This window comes from Chiroxiphia lanceolata, chromosome 5 (assembly GCF_009829145.1).
Source record: "Chiroxiphia lanceolata isolate bChiLan1 chromosome 5, bChiLan1.pri, whole genome shotgun sequence".
NCBI classification, from domain to species: Eukaryota; Metazoa; Chordata; class Aves; order Passeriformes; family Pipridae; genus Chiroxiphia; species Chiroxiphia lanceolata.
In genome coordinates, this window is record NC_045641.1 from 36756947 (window position 1) to 36780209 (window position 23263).

The following is a 23263-nucleotide window of genomic DNA, read 5'->3' on the forward strand; positions in this document are numbered from 1 at the left end:
TGTCCACCAGGACTCACAGGTCCATTACTGCAAAGCTCTTTTTCCAGGCTGTACAGGTGCCTGGCATTGTTTCTCCCTCAGCACAAGATTCTGCACTTCCCTTTGTTCCCCTTTTCCTTTCCCCTTAAGTTTAAGAAACCTTTAGATGAATTGAAGAATCATGTAAGTAAAGGGAAATGGACATCACAGGGTTCTGCCACACAATCCCAGGCAGTAAGAGCAGGGCCCCAAACACAAGCAGCATGTCGAAAGTGAAATTAATGTAATTCAATGAAAGTAAGTTATTTCTAGAAGCAGTGAAAAGAACTGTTTGTAAGTCACAGTGTGAAAACTGTTTCATTTACAGATTGTCAGGTACGTCGCCTGGTAGTGAATCTAACTGTAAGAATGCAAGAGCACCAGCTGTCCCCTGTGTGCAGGTGAACACCAAGACTTATGGAAGGCAGCAGGGCAGTGGTAACCTTTCTATCTAAATTTCTTACCTAAACAATTCTTTAAAACTTTCCTGCTTACCTCCCCTTGTTGCTTCCCTCTGCACTTAAAACATACCCTCACTTTATACATCTGTAACAAAGCGAGGCTGAAATGCAACTTTTGTGAAAAGTAAACAGCATGCCATCCCAGAAACTGATCTGGATAAGCAGTAAAATGACTAATACCAAAAGAGATTATCTTCATGTAGGTCTTCATTGAATCTACTAACTAAAACAAACAGTAATTTCCATTTATTTTTCTTCCTAATAAATGCAGCTGAAGGTTTTGTTCAATACCGTGTCATCTTTGCAAGAGCCAGAAAATTAAGAATACTGTAGTGGGAATAGTTTGGTGCAGTACTATTGAAAATCTAGACTTTATTTCCAGAAAGATTTAAACTAAAGACCAAATAATCAAATCCCTATTCATAAAGTAACCCTTCTGAGCACAGAATGGTTTCACAAAAAAATTACTGTGCTTTCCCCCTAAAGTTACTTTTCCTCTTAAGCTGCTAATAGTTTGCTTGATTAACTGGAGTTATCCTTTATTCCCAGTTCTTCACCACTATTGCTCATAATCAGAAATTTCTTATAGAAGTCCTTAGGAAAGATCACTAATTTGAAAGACTAATATGTAGATTAATACCTTTGGTAAATTCCATTCTTCCTGGTGAAGAAGTTTCCCAAATGATAGATAGAAAGCCCCTTTTTTGTTTCAGAAACAGAAATCCCTCTTTATAGCTGGGAGAATACCAAAACCTAGAGAGGATTCCATTGGTAAGTGCAGACCTGTGGAAGCACTAAATTCTTCCTGGCACTCCTACATTACCCAGTAGTGCATTTTATTTCTTGCCTGGTGAAAGAAAATGCTTGTGCTGCTCTAAAAATTATACAGCTTCTTCATATTTCTTCATGTCAGCTCCTATATTAACAATTCCCATTATGGTTAGCCACTTCCATATACCATCAAGCAAAATTGGGTCAAAAGGGCACACTAATAAACTATGAGTATTTTAATCAAAACAATATGGATTAAGGCCAGTGTAAGCCAGAACACTGTGGGTTTTTGGTTCCCCCTGCCCTTATCTTCAGCTATGTGAGAAGCCATTAAGGTAGTGTATCCATGATTAATCCTTGATAGTAATGTAAAGCTTAAGGTCTGTTCAGGAAAAGCCATGAGGCCTTTTGTTATAAAGTCACTGTACAGCAAGGCAAGAAAGGTCACAAAGTTAACAGCCCTAAGTGTAAGACAAGCCTAAGGTAAGGAACACACAGGGCAGCATTAAAAGTGCTGTAACCCTTGACACCTTTTCTATTTCTAATAGTGGAATAGGTAAAATGGTATCCCACTAAAATTAAAACTTTGCAGATAAACAGGTATTTTTCTGCAGCAGTGTTTAAGACAAATTATGAAAAAATATTTGGGCAATATAAGCCAGCATTTACCAAACTTAAGGGGTTTTAATAAAAAAAAATTAAGTACTACGCTTTTGTGGTCTGTGTCATACTACATAAGTGTGGAAAAAACCCAAGATACTACCCTACTACAACAAAGAACAGGTTTGAGTCAGCTTTTCTGATACTGGTTTTGTAGTCTGCATACTTAACTTGAGCTAAAGTAAGGGGTTTGAAAGCTGCTGGAAGCTGTATGCCACAAACCACTTTGCCTCAAACATGAAGACCAACCCATTTACTGGCATCTTCATAAATCACCTATGCAATAGGTACTACAACCGTCTTTTGATATGATTCTGCACAGATGGAAAAACAGGTGGAAAGCCGACCTGATGTGAACAGCCTCATCACTGGATCAGTGGGCTGACAGCATCTCTCTGCAATGTACATGGAGCAACTTTGGAAAGTGGGCCTCATTTCATTTAAGGTAAAAAGGATAATATAAAATGCATTTCCCATTACTGAAGTGGTATTATTGATAGGTATAGTCATTATGGGACAAACATCTGTGTACCTGAGGCAAGAGGATGAAAGAAAAAACAGGGATGTAGTTATTCTACATCCACAATAGGCAGCTCAACCACATTTGCCTACCTTTTGATCAAAACTAAAAAAAGACACCAGATTTTTTTTTGAGAAGTCAGCTTGTATTGAGATTATCTCTGTGAAAGCACGTGTAATACCCCAAGGTAGTACCAAAACAAAACAGATCAGTATTATTTTTCTTTAAACTGTTAAACTTTATTATAAATTAAAATTTCTTTACAAAAAATTGCACATAATTGACCACTCTTAGGTTCTGATGCACTGGCATTTGCAATAGTTTCTTTAATCTTCAAGTTTAATAGTCTCTGCCATGAGTCCAATGCAGAAAAGGGCAGTAAGCAACCCTCTTAGAGCCTTCAAGTGCAAGAAGCATACTTGTGGCCACGGCAGTTACACTTTCCTTAAGAGCGGCTGCTTTTGTTTTAAATCCTGTAATGAAAAAGTCTCAAAAAAGGTTTAAAAAAGGAAAAACCCAAAATGGACTACTTGCTTTTTACTGTAAACACAGCCCAGTAAATTAATCCGAAACACAGATCTCTCAGGCATCAGCGAGAGTGTCAAGTGAATCAGGAACAGCAAAACAAAGAAAATAGTAAATAAAAAGAAAACATAAAAAAATAAAGTCTGTCATTTTGATTAACTATACTTACGTAGATGACGTTATGAGAATCTGGCAGGGCCCAGAAGTAAGGCCAGACAGGGAGTTCATGTTTCCAGAAGGTGGTCATGTTAATTGCTTCCAGGTTCAAGGAAAGCAGATCGGAGACTTGATATGCTCAGCAATACTCATCTGCCTTACACAGATCTTAGGGCATGGATCAGCCTGAAGAACCATTCAACTGATTTTGGCATTTTATAGGACTTATGGCTGACCATACTGAGTGTTCAGTAATTCTTGTTTTCTGTTCTGTAAGTGTTTAAATTTAAAAGCTCATCTAGGCTGACTCCAACCTCTTGGCACTTGGAAACTAGTTTTCTCAGGTTATCAGTTTTACCTCCTCCTGATGCTTCAAACAAGAGTTGCTGAAAGAGAGGGGGAAGCAGATATAAGATTTAGCCAGAGCCTGAGCATCACCACATCTATGGATATGGGATATGCAGAAAATTTATATGAAACCTCAAACTGAATCATAAGGAGAAAACATTACATCTTTCCACAGTGTTGCACATAGAGGTAACTTCTGAAGGGCTCTCTGATATAAATGATGGACCTGCAAAATAAAGGCAAGTATTAAAAGTCAGCACAATTTCATGCACTCAAAATGAATGATTTGAAGCACAAAAATCTCTTGCAATAATTTTTAAAATACTTCTGAAGTACAGCATTAAATTGCTACTAAAAGCAAAGGCAAGTTTATGTCTGACCTTAATTCTGACCCTTGTATGAACATGATTAGTTACATGAGTACATTGTATTTTTCTTCACAAGATTCTTGCCTCATTCATTGCACAGGATGGAACACATTCAGAGAATGAAGCAGCTTACTGAATATTTCTCTTTCACCACTCAATATGTAGTCTCAAGGTCTTGTTTATTGCATATCATCCCAATCCTGCAATAAAAATAACTGTTTCATGGGTTTTTTTCTTTCAGCCTCTATGTGTACTTTAACAATCAGTCTGAGTTTTTGCAATTCTCAAAGAAAATGGTTTTACCATTTTATTGTTCAAAATAGAAGACCAAAACATTTAATGCTAGTACTTACTCAAGTCTCCAACACTGGTATCTAAAGTACCAGCTTTAATCGGTCATTAGGGGTGGTATCTGTTGGCATTTTAAATACTTTTACCCATTTTTATATTCTTTTAACAAACCTTTATGTGACCTCTGAAGAGAATAAGTGACAGGTTCTCCAGGAACAGGAAATCCAGAATCTGAATCACAATTCCATTTTAAACCAATATCCTACTTGTTTACTAGAAAATCTAGTTATCTGGAACAATCACTGATTTGTGTAAACAGTTTTAAGTGCTCACTACATCCCAAACTAAGACCCTCCTCCCCCCCACCCAAAAAAAACCCAACTGCACTGCGTGTACCTACTTAAGTGATTTTACCACATGCCGTACAGTTAGTGAGGTGGTTGCAGAAGAAAACCATGCGATTTCTTCTGGGTGTAATCCAGCTACAGTGTTTCACATATGCCTTCATTTTAACTGGTTCATTTTCTTTAAAGGCCTTCTTTTTGATGCATTTGAAATATATTTTTCTAACCAAACAAATCTTTTCAGTCACCAGCCTTTTCAGGGATCTTCTCAGTCACCAGCCTTACTATAGGCAGTGCCTTAAGATGTAGTCCATCTAATACAATGACTGAAGCAGGGATCTGTGACTAATTACAGATTACACCAAACCAACACAGAGACAGAATTAAGGTTGAATAGGCAACCATGCCTTTGATATCTCCTGACTTTGAATTATTTGATCTTACAAACCAAATAACTCTGCTTGGGGGATGTTCTTCTTAAACATTCTAGGGGACAGCAAAAAAGGAAAGAAAATATTTCATATGCAAGTCGAACAATAGCCATGCTACCCCTTATGGATCAGTTAAGCTTTAACATGGATTCAAAAGAAAGACCACGGACAAAAAAGGAAGGATGCTAAGAAGTCACTAAAAGAATGACACAAAACAAGACACAGCAAAGAAGTTAGCTCAAAGACACCACAAGCAAGTGGTGAGTCACAAATCTAGGCCCTCATGATAACCCCCTAGTCCCAAATACATAGCATCCTTCCACAGGCAGAAGAATATTTTGATAGCAGCAATACCAGGAAGATCATTCTGTTTAAACTGAAATGTGATTCAGCTGTTGTGCCAAAAACCTCTTGTATTTGTATATAGTGATTTTTCCCTTCCCTAAGTACCAGTAAGTAACCTTGTTATTTTTGGAGAAAAAGAACTGATGTCTTTTGGGTGGTCAGGAACTATTCAAACTCTTTACATACACTAATTTGGCAGACCCACTCTTCCAACTACTTCACAGAACCAAAGAATGGTTTGGGTTTGAAGGGACCGTACATATCATCTAGTTACAAATCCCCTGGCATGGGCACCTTCCACTAGACCAGGTTGCTCAAAGGCCCATCCAGTCTGGCCTTGAACACTTCCAGGCACAGGGTATCTGCATCTTCTTTGGGCAACCTGTTTGTGTCTCACCACCCTCACAGTAATTTTTCCTAATATCCAATCTAAACCTGTTAGTTTGAAGCCATTCCTTCTTGTCCTAGTACTACATGCCCTTATAAGAAGTTCCTCTCCAGCTTTCTTATCTACTTGTAAAGACAGTCATTAGCATCTTCCAGCAAAACAAGTCTTTCTTCCCTCTACTGTATTTTAAGTTCTAGCAATTTCCTCCAGGTAGCACAAAAAAAAAATTAAAAAAAAAAAAATCAAATGGGAGAAGAATACAGCCCTCTCAGTAAGGGAAAGATAAACAGAAACAGTATGCCCAAGTACTCATTCATTATACAATCCATTCTACCTTGACTGTCAAAGACATTTCTCACACTTGAGGTAAATGTTGTGATGTTTATAAACAAGAATATTTCAACTACCTAGGAATCTTGGGTTCACAGATGACCATTACTTTGGATAAAGCCAAGATATGAGAAGTCTTATAGAATTTCATAATTACTCATTTTAGTACACTGTGTTGACTTACTTCTCTTTGTCCCATTAGAAAGCATTCGGCAGCAATGGCTCTGAGGAAAAGAAATATATACAAACATTTATTCTTGAATTATTTTAAGTGCCATTAGTGGCAGAATATTGACTGTGGAATGGAATTACTAATTCCTTGAGAAGAAACTGACTAAATTCCAATGAGGTTAATCTATATGAAAAGATAAAAGTAGCCATTTTTTAAAAACAACCTTACATGAGCAAGACATTTCAGTTGTTCCCCATTATGAACAAACACTGAAGAAAAAGATCAGTTCAGCATCACTGGATAATGGAGAATACTGCTATTGTGATATATAAAGGGGAGGGGTAGAGAGGGGGGGAGACAGAAGTCAATAGTTGAATTTAAAAAGGCAACTTGTAAATACATAATTCATATTTATCTGCATAATATCCATTCACATAAGTTTCTCCAAGAGGGAAATTTCATTTCTCATTTTTAAGAAGTGACAGTATCTCTGTCTGCTGTAACAGTTACTCTCTAAATAATAAGCTAATGAAAGAGAGGCTTCCAGTACAAGCCCAATTGGAATGACATTTCAGATTTACCTTTGTGATGTAAACCTTATAAACAAAAGCAATATCTATGAAAACAGATGTATGATTGTTGCATTACATTTTCCAGATGGCCAGGCATGTTGGGATATTATATGTAAACATCTTGGCTTGTAGTTTCAGAATTTGAACATTGCTCTCCTCCCAGTATCGCAGAAGCAGTCTGTAAAAGGTATTCATGAGAAAGGAACACTGCTCTAATCACTTGGACCATAAAAGCTGTCCAAAGATACAAACACACTATACAAAATCTATTATACCTAATCTGAGCTGAGAATTGCAAGTAGGAAAAAAACCCAAGCCACCATACAATATTAACTGATCATGCTCTCAGAACAAAACAAAACAAAAATGTTAAAATACACTTTCAGAGAATAACTAAGAAGTATGAAATCAGAGAGAAAATATGATCTTGGCACATTACAAGATTACAAGTGGAATACAAATCCACTTTTAGCATGCACAAAGTAACTGCACATTTGAAAGGAGGTAAATTAGTTTTACAGTCATGTGGCTAGAAGTACTGTTTAGTCAGTTCTGCTCACCCATTTCATGCAGTATCAACATTGTTTAAGGGAGCTGCAAGTTCCATCTAGACAGAATCGCAACTTGGTTTAAAATTAAGTCATTCAACTTCATGTGCCAAACGCAGGTATACTCTCCCCACGCCCACAACCACACACGCTCATTTCAAGTCTTGCTTTGAGTTCTTTGGGGTCATTGTTGATAATGAACAGTGTTTCGGGACTTTTCAAAACTACTCAAATACTCATATGTTCACTGCACCTGAATACAGTAAGACATGGACTCTAATCCTGGAAGAGCGCATTTTGAAATACTGTTCAAGTAAGAATCAGTGCAATGCTTACATTAACTGGTTCTTTTGCCCATAAGATTTTTTTTAAATTATGGTTTCTCTTTGCTAAATAAATATCAAGTTAAGTGCTTAAGGTGCACTGTTATAGACTGGTGTATCCATTTTTGTTTGTTCTATGCTGGAACTGTATTTGTAATAGATCAACAAGTAACAACAAGATTTTAACATACATCTGACATTTCTCTACACACTTGAAATTTTGACCACTTTCACTGATCATGTACAATGCAGAGCTAATTCCTGTATAATTATAACCTGTCCATAGACAGAATAGAACCTTGTCAAATACAAGATTGAGATGATGTCAGAAGGCACAATATGCCTCAAGCAACATGCAATAATAGAGGAAGAGTTTTACTTCCACGGTAGAAAGCAAATCATGCACGTCTCACACAAAAAACAGTAGTTATGTTAACAGTCTGTTGGTCTTGATTATAAGTATTTTTACATACCTCAGTGCAAGTCCAGGATTAGTAGGCATGGTAGAACAAAACCGTTCCAAGGTTTTGGAATGCTGAGATTTTGGAATGCAGCTCAAATAAAAAAGAATTACCTGTAGAATTTGAATTATAAACATTAATCCACTTTATACGTCTTACTTTGCTAAGAATAATGGAATGACAAACTATGAACACTATGACTAAAGGGAGTTGCCACCTTCAAACCTTATCACTCAATTTGTACAATAAAAAGTTAGTGTCACGTTGCTAGCACCATGTATTAGTCCCTCCAGCCTGCATTTAGTGAGTAAAGAGAAATGCACTGCACGTTAGCAAAATGAGATCCAGGATTTCTGTAAGTTTTATTCTGTTTGGGTAATTGCTCAACTTGTTTTTACTCATAACTTTACTCCTTCTGTTTCTCAACGACTGTACTTTCCAAGAAAAAAATGACAGCGTAAATACTGTTTCCATCTGCCAGTATTAAAGCTCTGCAGACCACTTGTGCTCAGCCATATCTGCCCTCCCTTATACATTTTCTCTTCTCTCTAGAAAAAAATAATTTGTCATTAACAGCTCTATTCACAGTGTTACAACACGGCATAAAGTTACTCTTTGCCTTACACACCCTTTATTCAAAAGGTTGCTGCTAGATACTCTTCTGCTCAAAACACTACTACCCTCAGACTGTTGCTTCTTTTCCTAGTAACTTTCACATGGTGCTGTATTTGAACAAGTAGATTACAGGTACCTGCTAACAGGTCATCAGCCTCTTTGTTTAGTTTAAACTGTCCACAGATGCATTTTTACCTTATTATGAAACTCATAATTGGTCCAATAATCAGCAGTACTAAACGGAATTGGGTATCGTGTGGGGACTGTCACCAGACATCTGTTCACTAGATCAGTAAAAAGCTTGAATTCTTGAACTTTGTTGTTGGATCCAACAACTTTGCTATTGATAAAAACAAGGTAACTGGAAGAAAAAAGAAAAGAAAATAGATGGTTCTGGTAGCCTTCACTTAATAGTTGAGATTAATTGACTTTCTTCCCTTACGAACTTACTCTAACCAAATGTTCTGAACAGTTTCCTGTTGCATCACTGCCCCCAGAGCTGCTTCATAAGCATCCAGTGCTTCAGCGACACTCGCATGAATAGACTGGCACAAACTGTTTACATAAAAAGATAAAGTGTTGTATGTCACAAACAGTACATGTTATTGCACATTAAGAGTAAGACACAATGAAGAATTTCCCATCCTCAGATGCAAGAAAAAACAGCGTTTTCAGTTTAGCAGTATCAGGGACTAATTTATCAGTCAATTTATTAAAATGGGTAAGTCTCAAAAGCAGGTAACAAGGAATAATAAAGCAACCATGCAGTTTAAAATGCAACCCTTAAAAACAAATTAAATCTTAGGAATTATCTTCTATTCCTGTAAAGTACCCTTTTACTAATCCTTCTAATATGAATGCTCTAACTGCCACAGAACGGAGACAAGTCTTGAGTTTCTGTTTGAGCTCCAGAACAATACATTTCAAAGTCAGATTAAAGCCACTTGAGAAACAGTATCAGACTGTGGCAATAAAATTAGTGTTCTGAAACAAGTATTACCAAGATCTGGGGCAGAAATACACTGATCATGTCAGAAAAGAAATTTGACAAGAAAAGTAAAAAAAAAAAAAAAAAACACAACACCTTAATTTTGTTCAACAGCTTCTCAAAAAAAAAAAACATACAGTAAGACCAACATACAGTACCTCGCATAAGACAGAAGTAGACACATTCTTTGATCAAGACGTGGTGAACAATCCTTATTTCAAAGTGTAAAATTACAGTGGCAAAAAGGTACGACTTTCACTAAGTCATGAGGAGGAAAAAAAAAGAAAAAACCAAAAAAACCTAACAACCTCATGAAAGAGATTACAGAAATACAAAGATAGGGCTGATGTTGCTACCTTGCTACAGAACCCTCCTGACTAGGGTCATATAATCAGAGTGGCTGATTCTACTTGTTTTCCCCAAGAACTACGCACTGAATCACTAATTGCTACTCTTTCTAAAAAAGCGAGTGTATACATTTGTGCGCACACACACACACTGTGATCTCCCCAAGTAAAACACTCTTACATGAGCTTTGAGGCTTTGCTGATTTCAACCTATTTTATGTTGCTAAAAGTGAACTTTTACGTGTTTTCTCCTCTATACCTGAAGAAAGAAAGGATAGATATGCAGGCCCAGATACCTAGACGCTTACTGTAGCAAAACTAAAAGAGAGACACTCTAAAAGTAATTTAGCTCTGAAAGTAATTTAGGTATTTAATACAAGACACTAATTTCCCTTCTTAGAAGCAGGTGCTAAAATACAGGAGCACCTGAGCTTAAGACAAGGTCCCTTATGACTAAAGAGTGACCTCAAGTGTCTTAGTAACAACGCTTCTACTATATAAGTGCCAAACCCAAAACTGACCTTGTGAAGAGGTACTTTCTGTTAAAAAAAAAAAGGCATTTCAGTTGGTATTAATGGACAATACAAAAAGAAAACATTAAGATAACCTTTAAATAAGGTTTAGATTAAGTTTACTTGAAAATCATAGATTTTACCTGTACACTGCCTACTAATTAAAAACTATAAGCAAGAGCGGTGAAGAAGTTCTGAGGAGTCCTCAATCAGTACGTGAAGCATTATCATCCTTGCCCCTTTTACATATCTTAAAAGCCAAATAACTACTTCTGAAGACTGACAAACCCAGACCGTGAAGTCGTAAACTTCTTAAACAGCCTAAGCCAACACTTCAGTAATCACAGTTATGTAACTAGTATAAGTTATAGACGGCTAGTACTTTGGTGTCTGGCAATCCTGTATACTGCTTCTATCAAAAGGAAGAAACGAAAAAAGAAGATTGTGTATACATGACAAAGATGTGTTCCTCTGCAATCTCTTGCAGAAGATCAGGTCAGTTTACTGTGGAGGGGTTTCTCTCCATGAAGAGCTGAAAAAGCAGGCCAAGGAAGGTGGGGAGACCAGGACTAAACGGAATGGGGAAACTATTGTAAAATAATAGGGAGACAACTGAAAGCCAGGAAAAAGTACAACACTACTAGCAGTAGCAACCTAAAACAAAAGTAAACCAAAAAAATCATTTTGAGATGAACATATCTATTACTGTTCCCATAGGTCAGAATTTCTGAAAGATTTCTCAAGAGTAGAATTTGACATGCAATTCAGTTTCATAAAATTATCTCCATTGTGAAGCAGGCTGGTAGGTTTTCTAAGGACTGGCAGATCCTTTACTGAAAGAACCCAAAGTGATACACCCTTAGGAAAATAATAAATACTCTGCTTTTTGAAAATGGAATTTACTCAGACCCAAGAGTTGTTTCTCAGAAATTCTTTACAAAAATCTCACCAGTATATCTGCCACAGATATGGGATTTGCTGGTTAATAACATCATCCATAAGATGTTCTTTATAGAGGGGTGATGAAAATTCAATTGGCATTGGAAAATTCAAGAGATATCTACAAGAGAAAAAAGTAGTAGTAAATGAGAATATCATCCTACATAGAAGACAGCTATGTAGATGTAACAATCAGTTCAAAAGTCCAGTTCATGAAAAATACTAAAAAATACACAGTTTTCCTAGATTTAGTTTAATTCTAACTAGGTACAATTTATACAGAAAGCATTACATAGAAATATAGAAATAGTTAATATAGAAGGCATTTACTCCCTCATTACATACAGAATTAGATGTTGACTTTTATCTGAGACTTTCCCTGGCCCAAATAAAATACATTACGGCAGAATTGCCTACAATCAGCTAGACTACATTACCAGTACTAAATTTCATGTAAATAAATGCAAGCAGGAATAAAATCTAATACCTAACTTAGACATTACAAAACCTCAGCTGCCTAAGCTTTAGCAGAAAAGGTTTTTGCTTTGAAGGCCTTCAGAAGCATCTACTTTGATCATAAGAAACTTGCATATTTCAAAACTTCAGTACGTCTCTCAATTAGGTGCTAAAATTCAAGCAGAAAATCATCAGGCTACATATCAAACCTGAATCTTTTCATCAATAATAATCTGATTAATAGCATGCTGAACCTCTGGACTGAGTTCTTTTGCAAGTGCCTAAATAGAGTATTTTAGATATGCAATTTTAGGCTCCCAGCTTTAAGGGTAGGTGGGTGGGGGGAACCAAAACCAACTTTCATATATGTATGATTGATTTTCATTGCCCAAATCCAGACATTTAATTTGCTTGCTATTTTATCTTTAAATGCTCATAGGTTTACAAATTAGTGTCTATGCAAAAACAAGTATAAACCTTATGAACTACCAAATCATCATTCACTGAAGTTTTGGCAAATCATGCCAAGCTAAAAACCAGAAGAGTTTAAAAGTTCTAGACTATCTTCTTATTCAAGAAAATGCCAATATTGCCAAAATTTAAATTAAAAAATACTCTAGATGTACCTTAAGAGATCCATGGGACCATGCTGTTGGCATGTATTCTCAAAGAAAGCTGCCACAAAGTCTTGCAACAGTGGAAGAATACTGCTTGATCTATCCTGTTTTGTTGTTTGGGTTTTAAATAAAAAAAAAAATAAAATCAGACATCAATCTGAAAATGGTAAGAACAACTTAACCAAAATAAATAACAAGTGGTGTGCCTATCTCTGCAATGCTCCATTGTTTTCATTCTCTCAAGAATGAAGTCTAACTGGGTCACTTAGCAGGCAGCAGAAAAAAGCTGAAAAAATATTACAGGTTCTATTTTTACTTTCTGTTATTCTTGCTTAAGGATATTAACACTGAATTAGAACAATCTAAACTATAAATTTATGATTTTATATAATTTCTATTATTATCTTTTATCATTTCACTTATCTTCCCAATTATACTTTTCCCATCTACATAAAGGAGCACTAGATATTACAAAAATATAATTAAGATTAATCCATTTGATGAGTATTTTAAACAACACACAAAATCTGAATTTAATAAATCTAGCAGACCAACAAATTAGTTTTGAAGTGGAGTATTACCTGTGAAACAAGAAATTTACACAAGCGATAAAAAATTTCTGCATTCTGAGGATTCTTCTCAAAAGCTCCAATCCACACGTTGTAGGCACTGTCACTCTGCTCCATCTGCAAATACAAGGTGGCCAAACTCTCCAAGAGCTGACAGTTGCTAGGACAGAGCTCCAACAAAGACCTGCAAAGTTCTGCAGCAGACTCCCACCTTAAAGAAAAGTAAAGATAAATTTTCAAAAAACCAGCTGAGTACTCCAGTCAAAATCATCTTGAAACAACTTACCTTTCAAGAAGTTTCAGCAAAGCTATCATGTTTCTGTAGAGAGGAAAGCAGACAGCTATTCTTTTGTCAGCCTCAAGGCTTTCATCAGTACATGTTTTGACCGCATCTTCAAAAGAAAAGCAAAAACGAAGCCTTTAGACCTCACGCAACATCGAAGTCATTTGAAGCTTTAACGTGAAAAAAGTCTCCTTTAACATAACGAAAATACCTAAGTGTGGAAAGATATTACTGAGTGCTGCTTTTGCAAATTATTAGAAAAAGACAATCTTTAGAAAAGCTGTCTTTACACTTATCACCAAGTTGCAAGGACAAAAATCTTTCAGTTTCATCTCTTATTCATTTTAAAAACAATTTCCTACCAATGAAACACTAAAGCAATATTACAGACAGAAGCATATCATTATATTTAAAATCACATCCCAGGATTTCCAGCATAGCTGCTGAAAGCTATTGAAACAAAAGCTAATATAGGATATTATTTTTCTTCTCTGTATCATAAAGAGTTATCCCCATTATCATGGCTGCACTGTCTTTACTCCCACAGCTGGGTTACTCCATTGATCCTTGAGTATTTCCACACTGCATTACCACCTGCAGCATATTCTCAGTGGCAACTCAATACTGCTGCTGGCTAACACATTAAGTACTCACATCTATAAATGCTACATAATAGCATTTGTCTGCTACTACAAAGTCTACCTCTGGCAGCAACCCAAATCAAGAACTCAATTTCTTTTAATATCTTCATTTTACATCTTAAAAAAAACCCTATTTAAACTCTGAATTGAGATAAACACATGCATTTCTCTGCCTCTTTTAAGGAAATACACTAACAACATTCCAGGAAAATAACTTTGCAATAAACACATCCTGTTAAGCGGAGAAAGGGTAAGAAAGAATGATGACAGAAGCTTGGCTTTATGCTTGCTTAAAACTAGCAGTCACAAGCCACTGACTGGTCTTTTTCTCTGAACCATCATATTCTATCAAGATAAGGCTGTGGCTTTGAACCACAGACAAAAAACTCAGTGCGTTTGTTAAGGACATGAGAGCATGGAGTTTCCTCACTGCTCCATTCAAATCAAAATCAAATATTCACTGGATTAATCTAATGGCTTAACGGAGTCATCAGCAATATTGCACTGCCTTGAAATTCTAGAAGTTGGATAATATTTCTTGATTTAAAACATGTATTAAGTAGTTAACCTCCTTAAGCTTACCTTCAAACATAGCTAACAGTACATCAGGATCAGTCTTCACATCTTGAACTGTTTGCCATGGTATTAAAAATGGCTCTTTGTGCACAATCCTTGAAGGACTGACATTTGCTGGATCATAGAACTTGACTGGGAGAATACCAAATTCAATTAAATGTATGTAAGCCAGCCAAGCCAAGCAACGGTCACTTACAGTAAGGTGTTCTGATATCATCTTTTCATTTGCTGATTTTAAAGCATTCTGTAAAGGTTAAAAGAAATACATTACATTTAAGATTTAAGAACAGAAAAGGAAAAAGAGTGAGTTTTAATATTCTCAAATCTTTTCCACAGAAAGGACAGGAACTAATTCTTTACATCAATCATCATCATATTCAGTTTATGTGAATGTATGACTATGCAAATCATATGGATGATTTCTAGGAATAGGTTCAGAAAAAATGCAGAAGGTTGTTACTTTGGAAAGAGAGACACTTTGAAAACATGTATCTCCCAACGTGTTCCATTTTTCCGATTAATTCTCCAGTTACTTCCAGTTCCACAGAAGTAATACATTAGCTCCAGAGACAATTCATCTACAAGCTGGATTCAGCGTAATATATCCTACTAGGTTTTGTGGGTTTGGGGTTGTTGGTTGGTTTGGGGTTTTTCTTTATTAAGGTCTAGCTATAAAGCTACTAAGCTACAGCTAGTCAAATCAACTGAACTGACCACCACCTATAGACATACTGTTTTAAAAAATGTCTTGGAAACTTTACCAAGAACAAGGATAGTGTTTCAAATTTTTCCACTAATTATACACAAAGATAGAATAGTCCAGTTAAATCAGCAGATCCCACATAAAACAACTGGAGCAAGCAATTACATCAAGTCTAAACACAAACTGTTCCTGAAACAGAACAGAATCTCATGACTAGTGATGTGCCAACATTTTTTCAGCAAAAGGCAGTATGGTCAAAGAATGCACTTTCAAGGGAATGAATGTACTTGCAAATTTATACAAAATTCAGCAGGACACACATCCTGAAATAGATGAAAACTGATGTTTCAAAACAACTTCACTTATTCACTCTTGAAAATATTTACTTCAAAAAAATTGCTTTCAAGTCTTCTAAAGAGACACACTGCTATTTACTCTGAAGTAGCAGCTACTTAAATATGGTTAAATAATCATTCCTCAAGACATTCTTTTCAACTACACATTCCAGATTAACATTAAAAGAAACAGAAAGTGTCGAAAAAGTGTTTGGCTTTGTGATTATGTTTTGCAGAAAGGTAAGGGAAACCAATCTGTGTTATTCTCCCATATACTCCGGATTTCCATCTCAATTTGACAGAGTTTCTTCTCCCTCTGTTCTTTTTGGTAATTCAGAGTTACATTTCTCAGTATATTTGGGGGAAGCCATCTCAGCATTGCACCTTCCCATTCCAGCTGAAGCCAGACCAAATTGCAAGGGCCTCAAACCTCGAGTAACATGTCAGGCTGCAGCAAACAATAGGCATCACCTGCTGGGAGGAACAAAAACCTGCAACTGAAAGAACAGCAGCTCCCACTTTGGGGAGAGGGTGATGTCAGCACTCTAGCTCACCCTCAGCCACCACTTTTATCACCTACACAAAAATAAGTCATCTAAATTCTTTCTACAGTCACAGTTTTAGGCTGAGGTAACTCAGTGACTTTGGAGCTCATAAGAGCAATAAAATCTGATTTAAACAGTCTCCAGATTTGAGAGCAGGGCAAGACTGTTAGAAAATATCATACTATGCTTTTTCCCAAGAACTACTGGTTTGATAATTTCTGTAGTAATTTTGAATACCTGAGGCAATATATTACTCAACAGGGCCTTCACTGCAAAAACTGTTCAATGACTTACTGGAAGTCAGGAAATACAGCATGTCCCTAGGAATTATTTTGAAACATAGTGGTCTAGGCTATTAGCTACACAAACAAGGCAAAACAGATAAAAAACCTAAAGGTATATCCAGATTTTACAATGGCATCATATCTCAAAACAGAATCCTTTATTTGCTGAAGGAATTCTCTTGGTGGAAGAAACAATTCTTCTGCAGAGTCACAGGCATTAAAAAGGTGAAGGCATGAAGACACTCCTGGGGTGTAACTCAGGAGTTACCTGCAGCAGAACAAGAGCATTCTGATGTCTTCCTGTAAACAGGCTTAAGTGAACCCTGTAGAGGAGAGTCTCCAGCAGCTGAAAGGACACAAGATTTGGATTTTCTCCTCCCCTTGTCATATCCATTAGGAACTGTAACATCCTCCCACATACATAGTCTTTTCCATCAAAGGAATTCTCCAAATTCAAAAACTAGAGAGAAATAAGTCACATTAATAATAACAATCAGAATACAAGTAAAGCTTATAAGCCAATGTTTAAAATCACAGAAATCAAAGATTTTGAATAGTGTCTTTCACTACCTTATGAACTGTATTTCCCTCCCTCACACCAAATTTTCACATTAAAAACTTCAAAAGATACCACTTTTAATACATGTAAGAACAAACAGACAATTTTTGCAAAGCCTAAGAAACAAAAAACATCTTGATTTGAAATAACTTTTATTACTTGAGGAAAAGTGATGATTTCTACAAAAAACCTACAAGCAGAACTTGAGTCGCTTCATTTTCTGAGCAACTTCTGAGTTTTCAAAAAGCTACAGTGCTTTTCATTTCACACTTTCCCTGTCATATGTACTGGCTTTCTACAGTAGAAAACACACACTTACAGGAACATTTCACATACGCTTTTTTTTTTTTTACTTACTGTCCACCAGATTTGATAAGAAGGAGCATATTCCACTGCTGTTTCACACATTTCCTGTATCTCCTCCTTGGTTCCTCTTTTTGAGAAAAGTCTGAGGTAATGACACCAAATTTCAGGATTTTCTTTGTTGTTCTCAAGGGCTCGAGCCAAAACATTTAAAGTAGAATCTAAACACTCAGATGATGAGCTGTAGAAGTTAAAAAGAAAAGCACTCACATCACCTGTGTTGGTATAATGACTTACACAATATCAAATATGAAAATGAACGCTTTGAATTAGAGTGGAAGTCATACACACTTAGCCATCTTTTTTTTAAAACGTCTTGTCCTTTACTATCCAAGTTTCAGTAGGTTTTCACCCTTCAAAGGTTATTATGTGCAATTATCACAAGGCACAGAAATATGAGTATTCTAGGAAGAGAGTGACAATTCAAAAAAGAGTCCAGTTTAATGAAAATGGGAAAGATTCATCTGTAAGCAAAGTTCTCAAGCTGCAAGCATATAAAGGCATTTACATTGCACAGGCTTAAGAACTTCAGTAGGAATTTCAAAGGTATAGTAAAGTAAGTTATTATATTTTTGTTACGTATTTACTTTCTACAGTCATTAAACATAAGCATGTCATACAGGTTCTCTGCCTCTAAACTATTTTAAAAAATGAAATTTTAGTTTTTGAGATAACTATCATGAGATGATACCCACAACAAACACAAAGCTGAGCTTTAATTCATAGATAAACTTGCATAAAACCACAGAATGCTTCTGAGGCCACATTTATTCTGAAAACATCTTTCAAAATTATTTTGCATAGACAGAGAGGAAAAGAAGTCCCAAAATAAAAGCAATAGAATTAACCATAAGTCTGAAGCTTTCCCAACCCCTTCTATCACGACTTTCACCTACCACACCACTCAAGTTTCTTCAGAGTACTGAGGAAGAGGAGAATAGAGGAGGTGGCTGTTTAAAGAAAAGGATGCATTGTTTTCCATTAGGTTTTCTCCCTTCTTTTCTTGGTCGTTTCCCAAGAACACTTAAATATAAGTGTCCTCTTCTTACACTGCCACTTGCTGGTAGTATTTTCCTTTGAGTACCAGCCTTTCCAGTTCTATCCCTTCTATTGTTCAGGCACCTACTGATACAGCTAAACTGATCTTTTGCTACCTTTTCCATTATCTACAGTTTAAACGAGGCTTGTAAAGCAGAGCTGCTCCTCTCCATTCCCTGTTGCAGTTGCTTAAGTCAGTACCTCATTATTAAAACTGAAGTCAATCAACTGTCATGATGGATGAAACCATTGTGACAGAATTCCCACTGAAATGATGTGACTGCCAACAAAAACGTGGTACCCTGCAGTATAATTTTAAGGAAGAGAAGCTATAGAAACTTAGAAATCCAAAAGTTAAAAAATATAAAATAAGAAACCGAGCACTCAACTGGGCCATTTCTACAGATATAAAAACCACCTAGCAGAACTGCTCTTATAAGAAAGTATTCTGATGAAAGTAATTTTAAACATTATTCCAACCATTCACTCTGTAGTAGAGGAGTAACTGATTTGAGTTTATTGGTCCACTACTTGACCACTGGAAGTACAACATTTCACTGTAATCTTAAAACACGTTAAGTTGTGCACTTTTCAAACATAAACAATTATTTCTCCCACGCTCCTTTCTATCACCTTCCAATCAGAATCAGAATCTTCTGAATCAGAATCCATCCAAAGATAAACCATCAGTGCAATTTATTACTCATATGCAATACTACGTACAGCAGGAAATCTGATCTAATCTATTTTTTAACCTGCTCTTAAGTAATAAATTATTTGTGGTGTTGTTAAAGAAAGTTCTTTAATATCCAAAAGGAAACTTGATCATAGCAGCATGGTTAAATCAAACCTAAATGTAGCAAGTGTCTAAAATCCAATCTAAAATGCAGGAGACATACCCTTCATTTTGATTCAAGTATTTATATGCAAGTTTAATCCAAAGCTGTACATCACAGGGGTTTTCTTGGACACTTGCTTCCAAGTTGGAAATGTCATCAGTCTCACTTGTAAAATACCGGACATCATCTGGAGTGACCACAGCATCAAGCACTGGAACTCTTTTTTTATGTTCTGTGGGATGTGCTGCAAAAAATATTTAAAAAAAAAAAAGTTTATTTTCAAAACAGAAGTGACCTGTAAGATCAGAACTCACACAAGAGGTGCATTTATATATTTCAAATAGAGCTACTGACCAAAGCAAAAAATTCTGAGTCTCTAAAAATCCTTTTTAGAAGATTTGCTAACAAATCCAAAAGCTCCTACTTGCATGAGTCACATGTGAAACACTGTCATGTTACTGACACTCTAGCAAGCTTCCAAGTCTCAAATGCTGTTTACCAGTAATTTTTTAACTGCTGACCTCACATCAAATTGCAACTCTCACACGAGGTTATCTTAAGGGTTTGGGGTGGAATAAAAATTTTAAAAAATCCTAATGATACACGGACAAAGCTGAAACATGCTAGGGAATTAGTTCCTTATGCTCCTCTAATAACAGGTAATTAGAAATTCCACCTTTATTTCCAGTCACATATTACAGGAAAAAGAATCTGGTATAAATACAACTGACTTACATCAAACTTGACCCAAAAATGTATGGAAAATAAAGTCTGCATGCAGGAAGTATAAAGTCAAGAGAGCTATTAAAATCACTAGTTTTTTCAAGAACTACTTAAGAAAATCGGGTGTTTGGAAGAGGCTGATAGGTATTTTCCTTCAGTGCTCTTTTTCATTCAAGCCACACATCCAGATTACCATATTTAATAGGTCCAACAAACTGCTCCTCTTCACTGCTGCTACTATCTAACAGGGGTTTTCTCCAGTACTTTGGCCTCCACTTCCTTTTCTCTTTCCATGTTGTATGTGGAGGTGCTGTAAACAAAGTAATAGAAATTCTTTTCCTTTTCTGTATTCAAGAATAAAACAGTTTTAGATTTAGATTTTAGATAAAAAGATTCTATGAGTACAACACAAGTGTATACATTTCAATACTACTTATTTAAAACTTATTGTGATCAAGGGCATAAGTGATTTCTACAAATTGCACTCCAAAACTATTACATTATTGCCTTAAAACAAACTTTGCTGCCTTTAACTTACCATAATCAGTATTTATAATACTGAGGTAAACTAAGCAACAAAAAAAATATTCTTGGTTTACCAAATCACCAAGGTACTTACATAGTTTTAAGAAGTTTATATATATTGTATTTCATCTACCAAGTTACTTACTGTGACTTTTACTCTCATTGACATTGCTGGCCAGAAGAACAGCCATCTGATCCACTGACATACGGTCTCTGTTTATACCAAAAAGTTTTTCAACATATTTTTCTGAAACAAGAATATTTGTAGCTTAGGTAAATATATAAATGAAAACATTCAAGTAATTTAACAGCAATTCAGCACAATATAGGCTAAATTCATAAAATGTGACTGCTTCAAGAGGTATGGTAATTTAACACACTAGCACAAAGAAATGAAAAAATAACTAAATTCTCTTTGGCAACTTGCCTATATGGCAAAGGCATTGTTACGAAATTCCAGCTCCACTGAAACAGATCAGTCCAGTAGTTACAAAACTGAGGAAGGAAAGAGGGAAAGATTCCATGTTCATTCCTCCCCAGTCCCCTGAATCCCAGCAATACTTTATTGAGTGAAATATTCCTCAATGATTTTTTCTTCTTTTTGTAGAGATACCAAGGTTAATTAACCACTACAAAGGACTGAACTGGACAATTGAAGAAACCTACTGTTTCACATAGCTGTAACTTATATATTGCTTCACATCAAAATCCTTGTGCTCAGGGCTTTTAATGAAAGCCATTTCCTTCAGAAGCGAAATCTTTGGATACCAAAGTGAACAAAAGACTCTTAAAAACCTGTGGCAGTGCTGATCTCCTCATCGGTGCTTTTTTCTGAGCAGCCAATCAGTTCTAAATTGTAAGACAGAATATCCTGAAACAGCTGCTTGCGGTTGAGAGTGCAATCTTTCATGTGCTGCCTAAAATAAACAAATAAGCAATTAATACATTAATCATAGCAACAAATTATTAAGAAAGTTTGTTTTAGTGCACAGTTAGGTGAGGCATAAAGAAAATGATACCCACAGAAAACACTACAGTTTGCTTTGACATTTTGGTTAAATATGTCTAGGCCTTCTCTAAACTTAAGTTTGCATCAGGAACTTAATCCTAGTCCCCATTATTTCACTTACTCTTTAAAATACATGTCTATACACTCATTTTGCAATAACACAAAACCACAGTATGTAGAACTTCACAGTTCAAATAAGGTAGTTACAAGAATTAGATATCACTTTTTATTTAGAAGAATCAAATGATGGTTTGATGACAACAGCTAAAAGCTGATCCAGAAGAGTTAAAGTTCACTCCTATTATATTTTTCCAGCAATTTTAAGTTTCCAAATTGAGTTTAATCCTAACCAATTCATATCCATTTTTAAGTGCACAACACTGTTAAACAAGTGATTTTTAAAATACAATTTAACTCCAGTCTTCCAAGAAACAAATTTAGCCAGTATTTTCCCAGAAAACTAGAATTACTCTACTACGATAGTATTATTTTTTTAATTATGTACTTGGTGTATGCTTTTCTTCTCTAGTGTGCTTAACAGTATCAACCACTTCCTAAGGTTCTATGATGGCCTGAAGCTATGAAGCTGTGAAGTGAGACCAGTCCCATTTGAATTACTAGGTAACCAAAAGATGAAATGTTCTCTAATAGGCCATACTACTTTTCTAAATATACATCTAAAGAGCCTCCTTTTTCTTCATGGTTTAGATAAAAGGGGTTTTTTTCCCCTTCTAACTAAGTATCTGCAATAGGGTATCAAAAAATAACCTTGCCCAGAACTCGTGCATACGATCATATATCCAGATCTTTCAAAGAAATGAAAACCATGCTTATTTCAGACAGTCAGAAATCAAGAAGAGAAGTATAGTTGAAATTAAGAAAATTAAAGAGAACTCACCACTGACAGTCATCATCATTACATGTGCCTGTTAAATCAAAACGGCAGAAACACTGTTTTGGCTCAATCATATTGCTATACGTTATTGAACTGAGGTACAGTTTTTCCTTGGTTCGAAAATACGGACTAAACCTAAAATGAAACAGCACATTATTGTGATCAAGTGTACAAGGCAAGACATCAGTTCTCTAAAAAAATAATTAAAGCTCAGTTTCTCTGTATTAAATCTCATTATTTCCAAAACCATCCTACTAATCAAAAGCATCATTAACCTACAAGTTAAGAAGAAGGTAAAGAAAAAGTGGAAGAGGAAGAGAACCCCACAGTACTTCTCAATCTAAATAAGTTCTGCTCTAGTATTCTCTTCTTTAGGTGCAGAACTTCATTCATACAAAAACAGGAAATGTAGTAATGACCCAGTACGGAAAGCAAACAACTGAAACTGCATTTCAGTAGTTTCTAGAAAATCTCACACTCTAGGCAGCCTAAGATCGACATCAAACGAAAATGTAAAGAGAATTGTTAAAGATTAACCTGAAGAAACAGTGAACAGATTTTACAATGTGTAAACAAACAAAACCCAGTCTGAGTTGAGCAGTTGAGCTTATTTTAGATCTTTAGCTAAAGTTTGACTACGTCAACTTTGGGATTTCTAGTTCCTTCAGAAATTGAAGTAATAACCTACACGAAGTTAAAAAGAAGACTCATGTAAAGATGGCATCCTCCATCTTTCTCTAATTAAGAGCACAGAAATAAAAAACCTGAAGCATACGGTAGGATTCAACTGCTCCATTGTAAATTCCAGACTTTAGTTTTCTCAAATTTGATGTGTAGGAACAAAATTCTCTTTAGTCAAAAAACAGATGT

General features: G+C 35.7%; 1 protein-coding gene across 3 annotated transcripts in view; it reads right to left on the reverse strand.

Moving 5' to 3' along the window:
• Positions 1–2647: 2647 nt before the first annotated feature.
• ZFC3H1 (zinc finger C3H1-type containing) overlaps positions 2648–23263 on the reverse strand; it is a 41702-nt gene continuing 21086 nt past the window's right edge. For 2 of the 3 annotated variants that reach the window (XM_032687757.1, XM_032687756.1), the window contains exons 17-35: positions 22397–22528; positions 21285–21406; positions 20635–20736; positions 20158–20274; positions 19302–19485; positions 17359–17545; positions 16711–16902; positions 14582–14819; positions 13362–13467; positions 13088–13286; positions 12516–12610; positions 11444–11554; positions 9098–9202; positions 8843–9008; positions 8045–8145; positions 6777–6878; positions 6141–6180; positions 3623–3685; positions 2648–3497 (exon numbers count right to left, since the gene is read on the reverse strand). In XM_032687757.1, the coding sequence (XP_032543648.1) occupies positions 3360–3497; positions 3623–3685; positions 6141–6180; positions 6777–6878; positions 8045–8145; positions 8843–9008; positions 9098–9202; positions 11444–11554; positions 12516–12610; positions 13088–13286; positions 13362–13467; positions 14582–14819; positions 16711–16902; positions 17359–17545; positions 19302–19485; positions 20158–20274; positions 20635–20736; positions 21285–21406; positions 22397–22528 (2500 nt within the window). In that variant the 3' untranslated portion in view covers positions 2648–3359. Of the gene's footprint in view, positions 3498–3591; positions 3686–6140; positions 6181–6776; positions 6879–8044; positions 8146–8842; positions 9009–9097; positions 9203–11443; positions 11555–12515; positions 12611–13087; positions 13287–13361; positions 13468–14581; positions 14820–16710; positions 16903–17358; positions 17546–19301; positions 19486–20157; positions 20275–20634; positions 20737–21284; positions 21407–22396; positions 22529–23263 lie in introns of all 3 variants that reach the window. The other variant, XM_032687759.1, reaches the window with a different exon arrangement.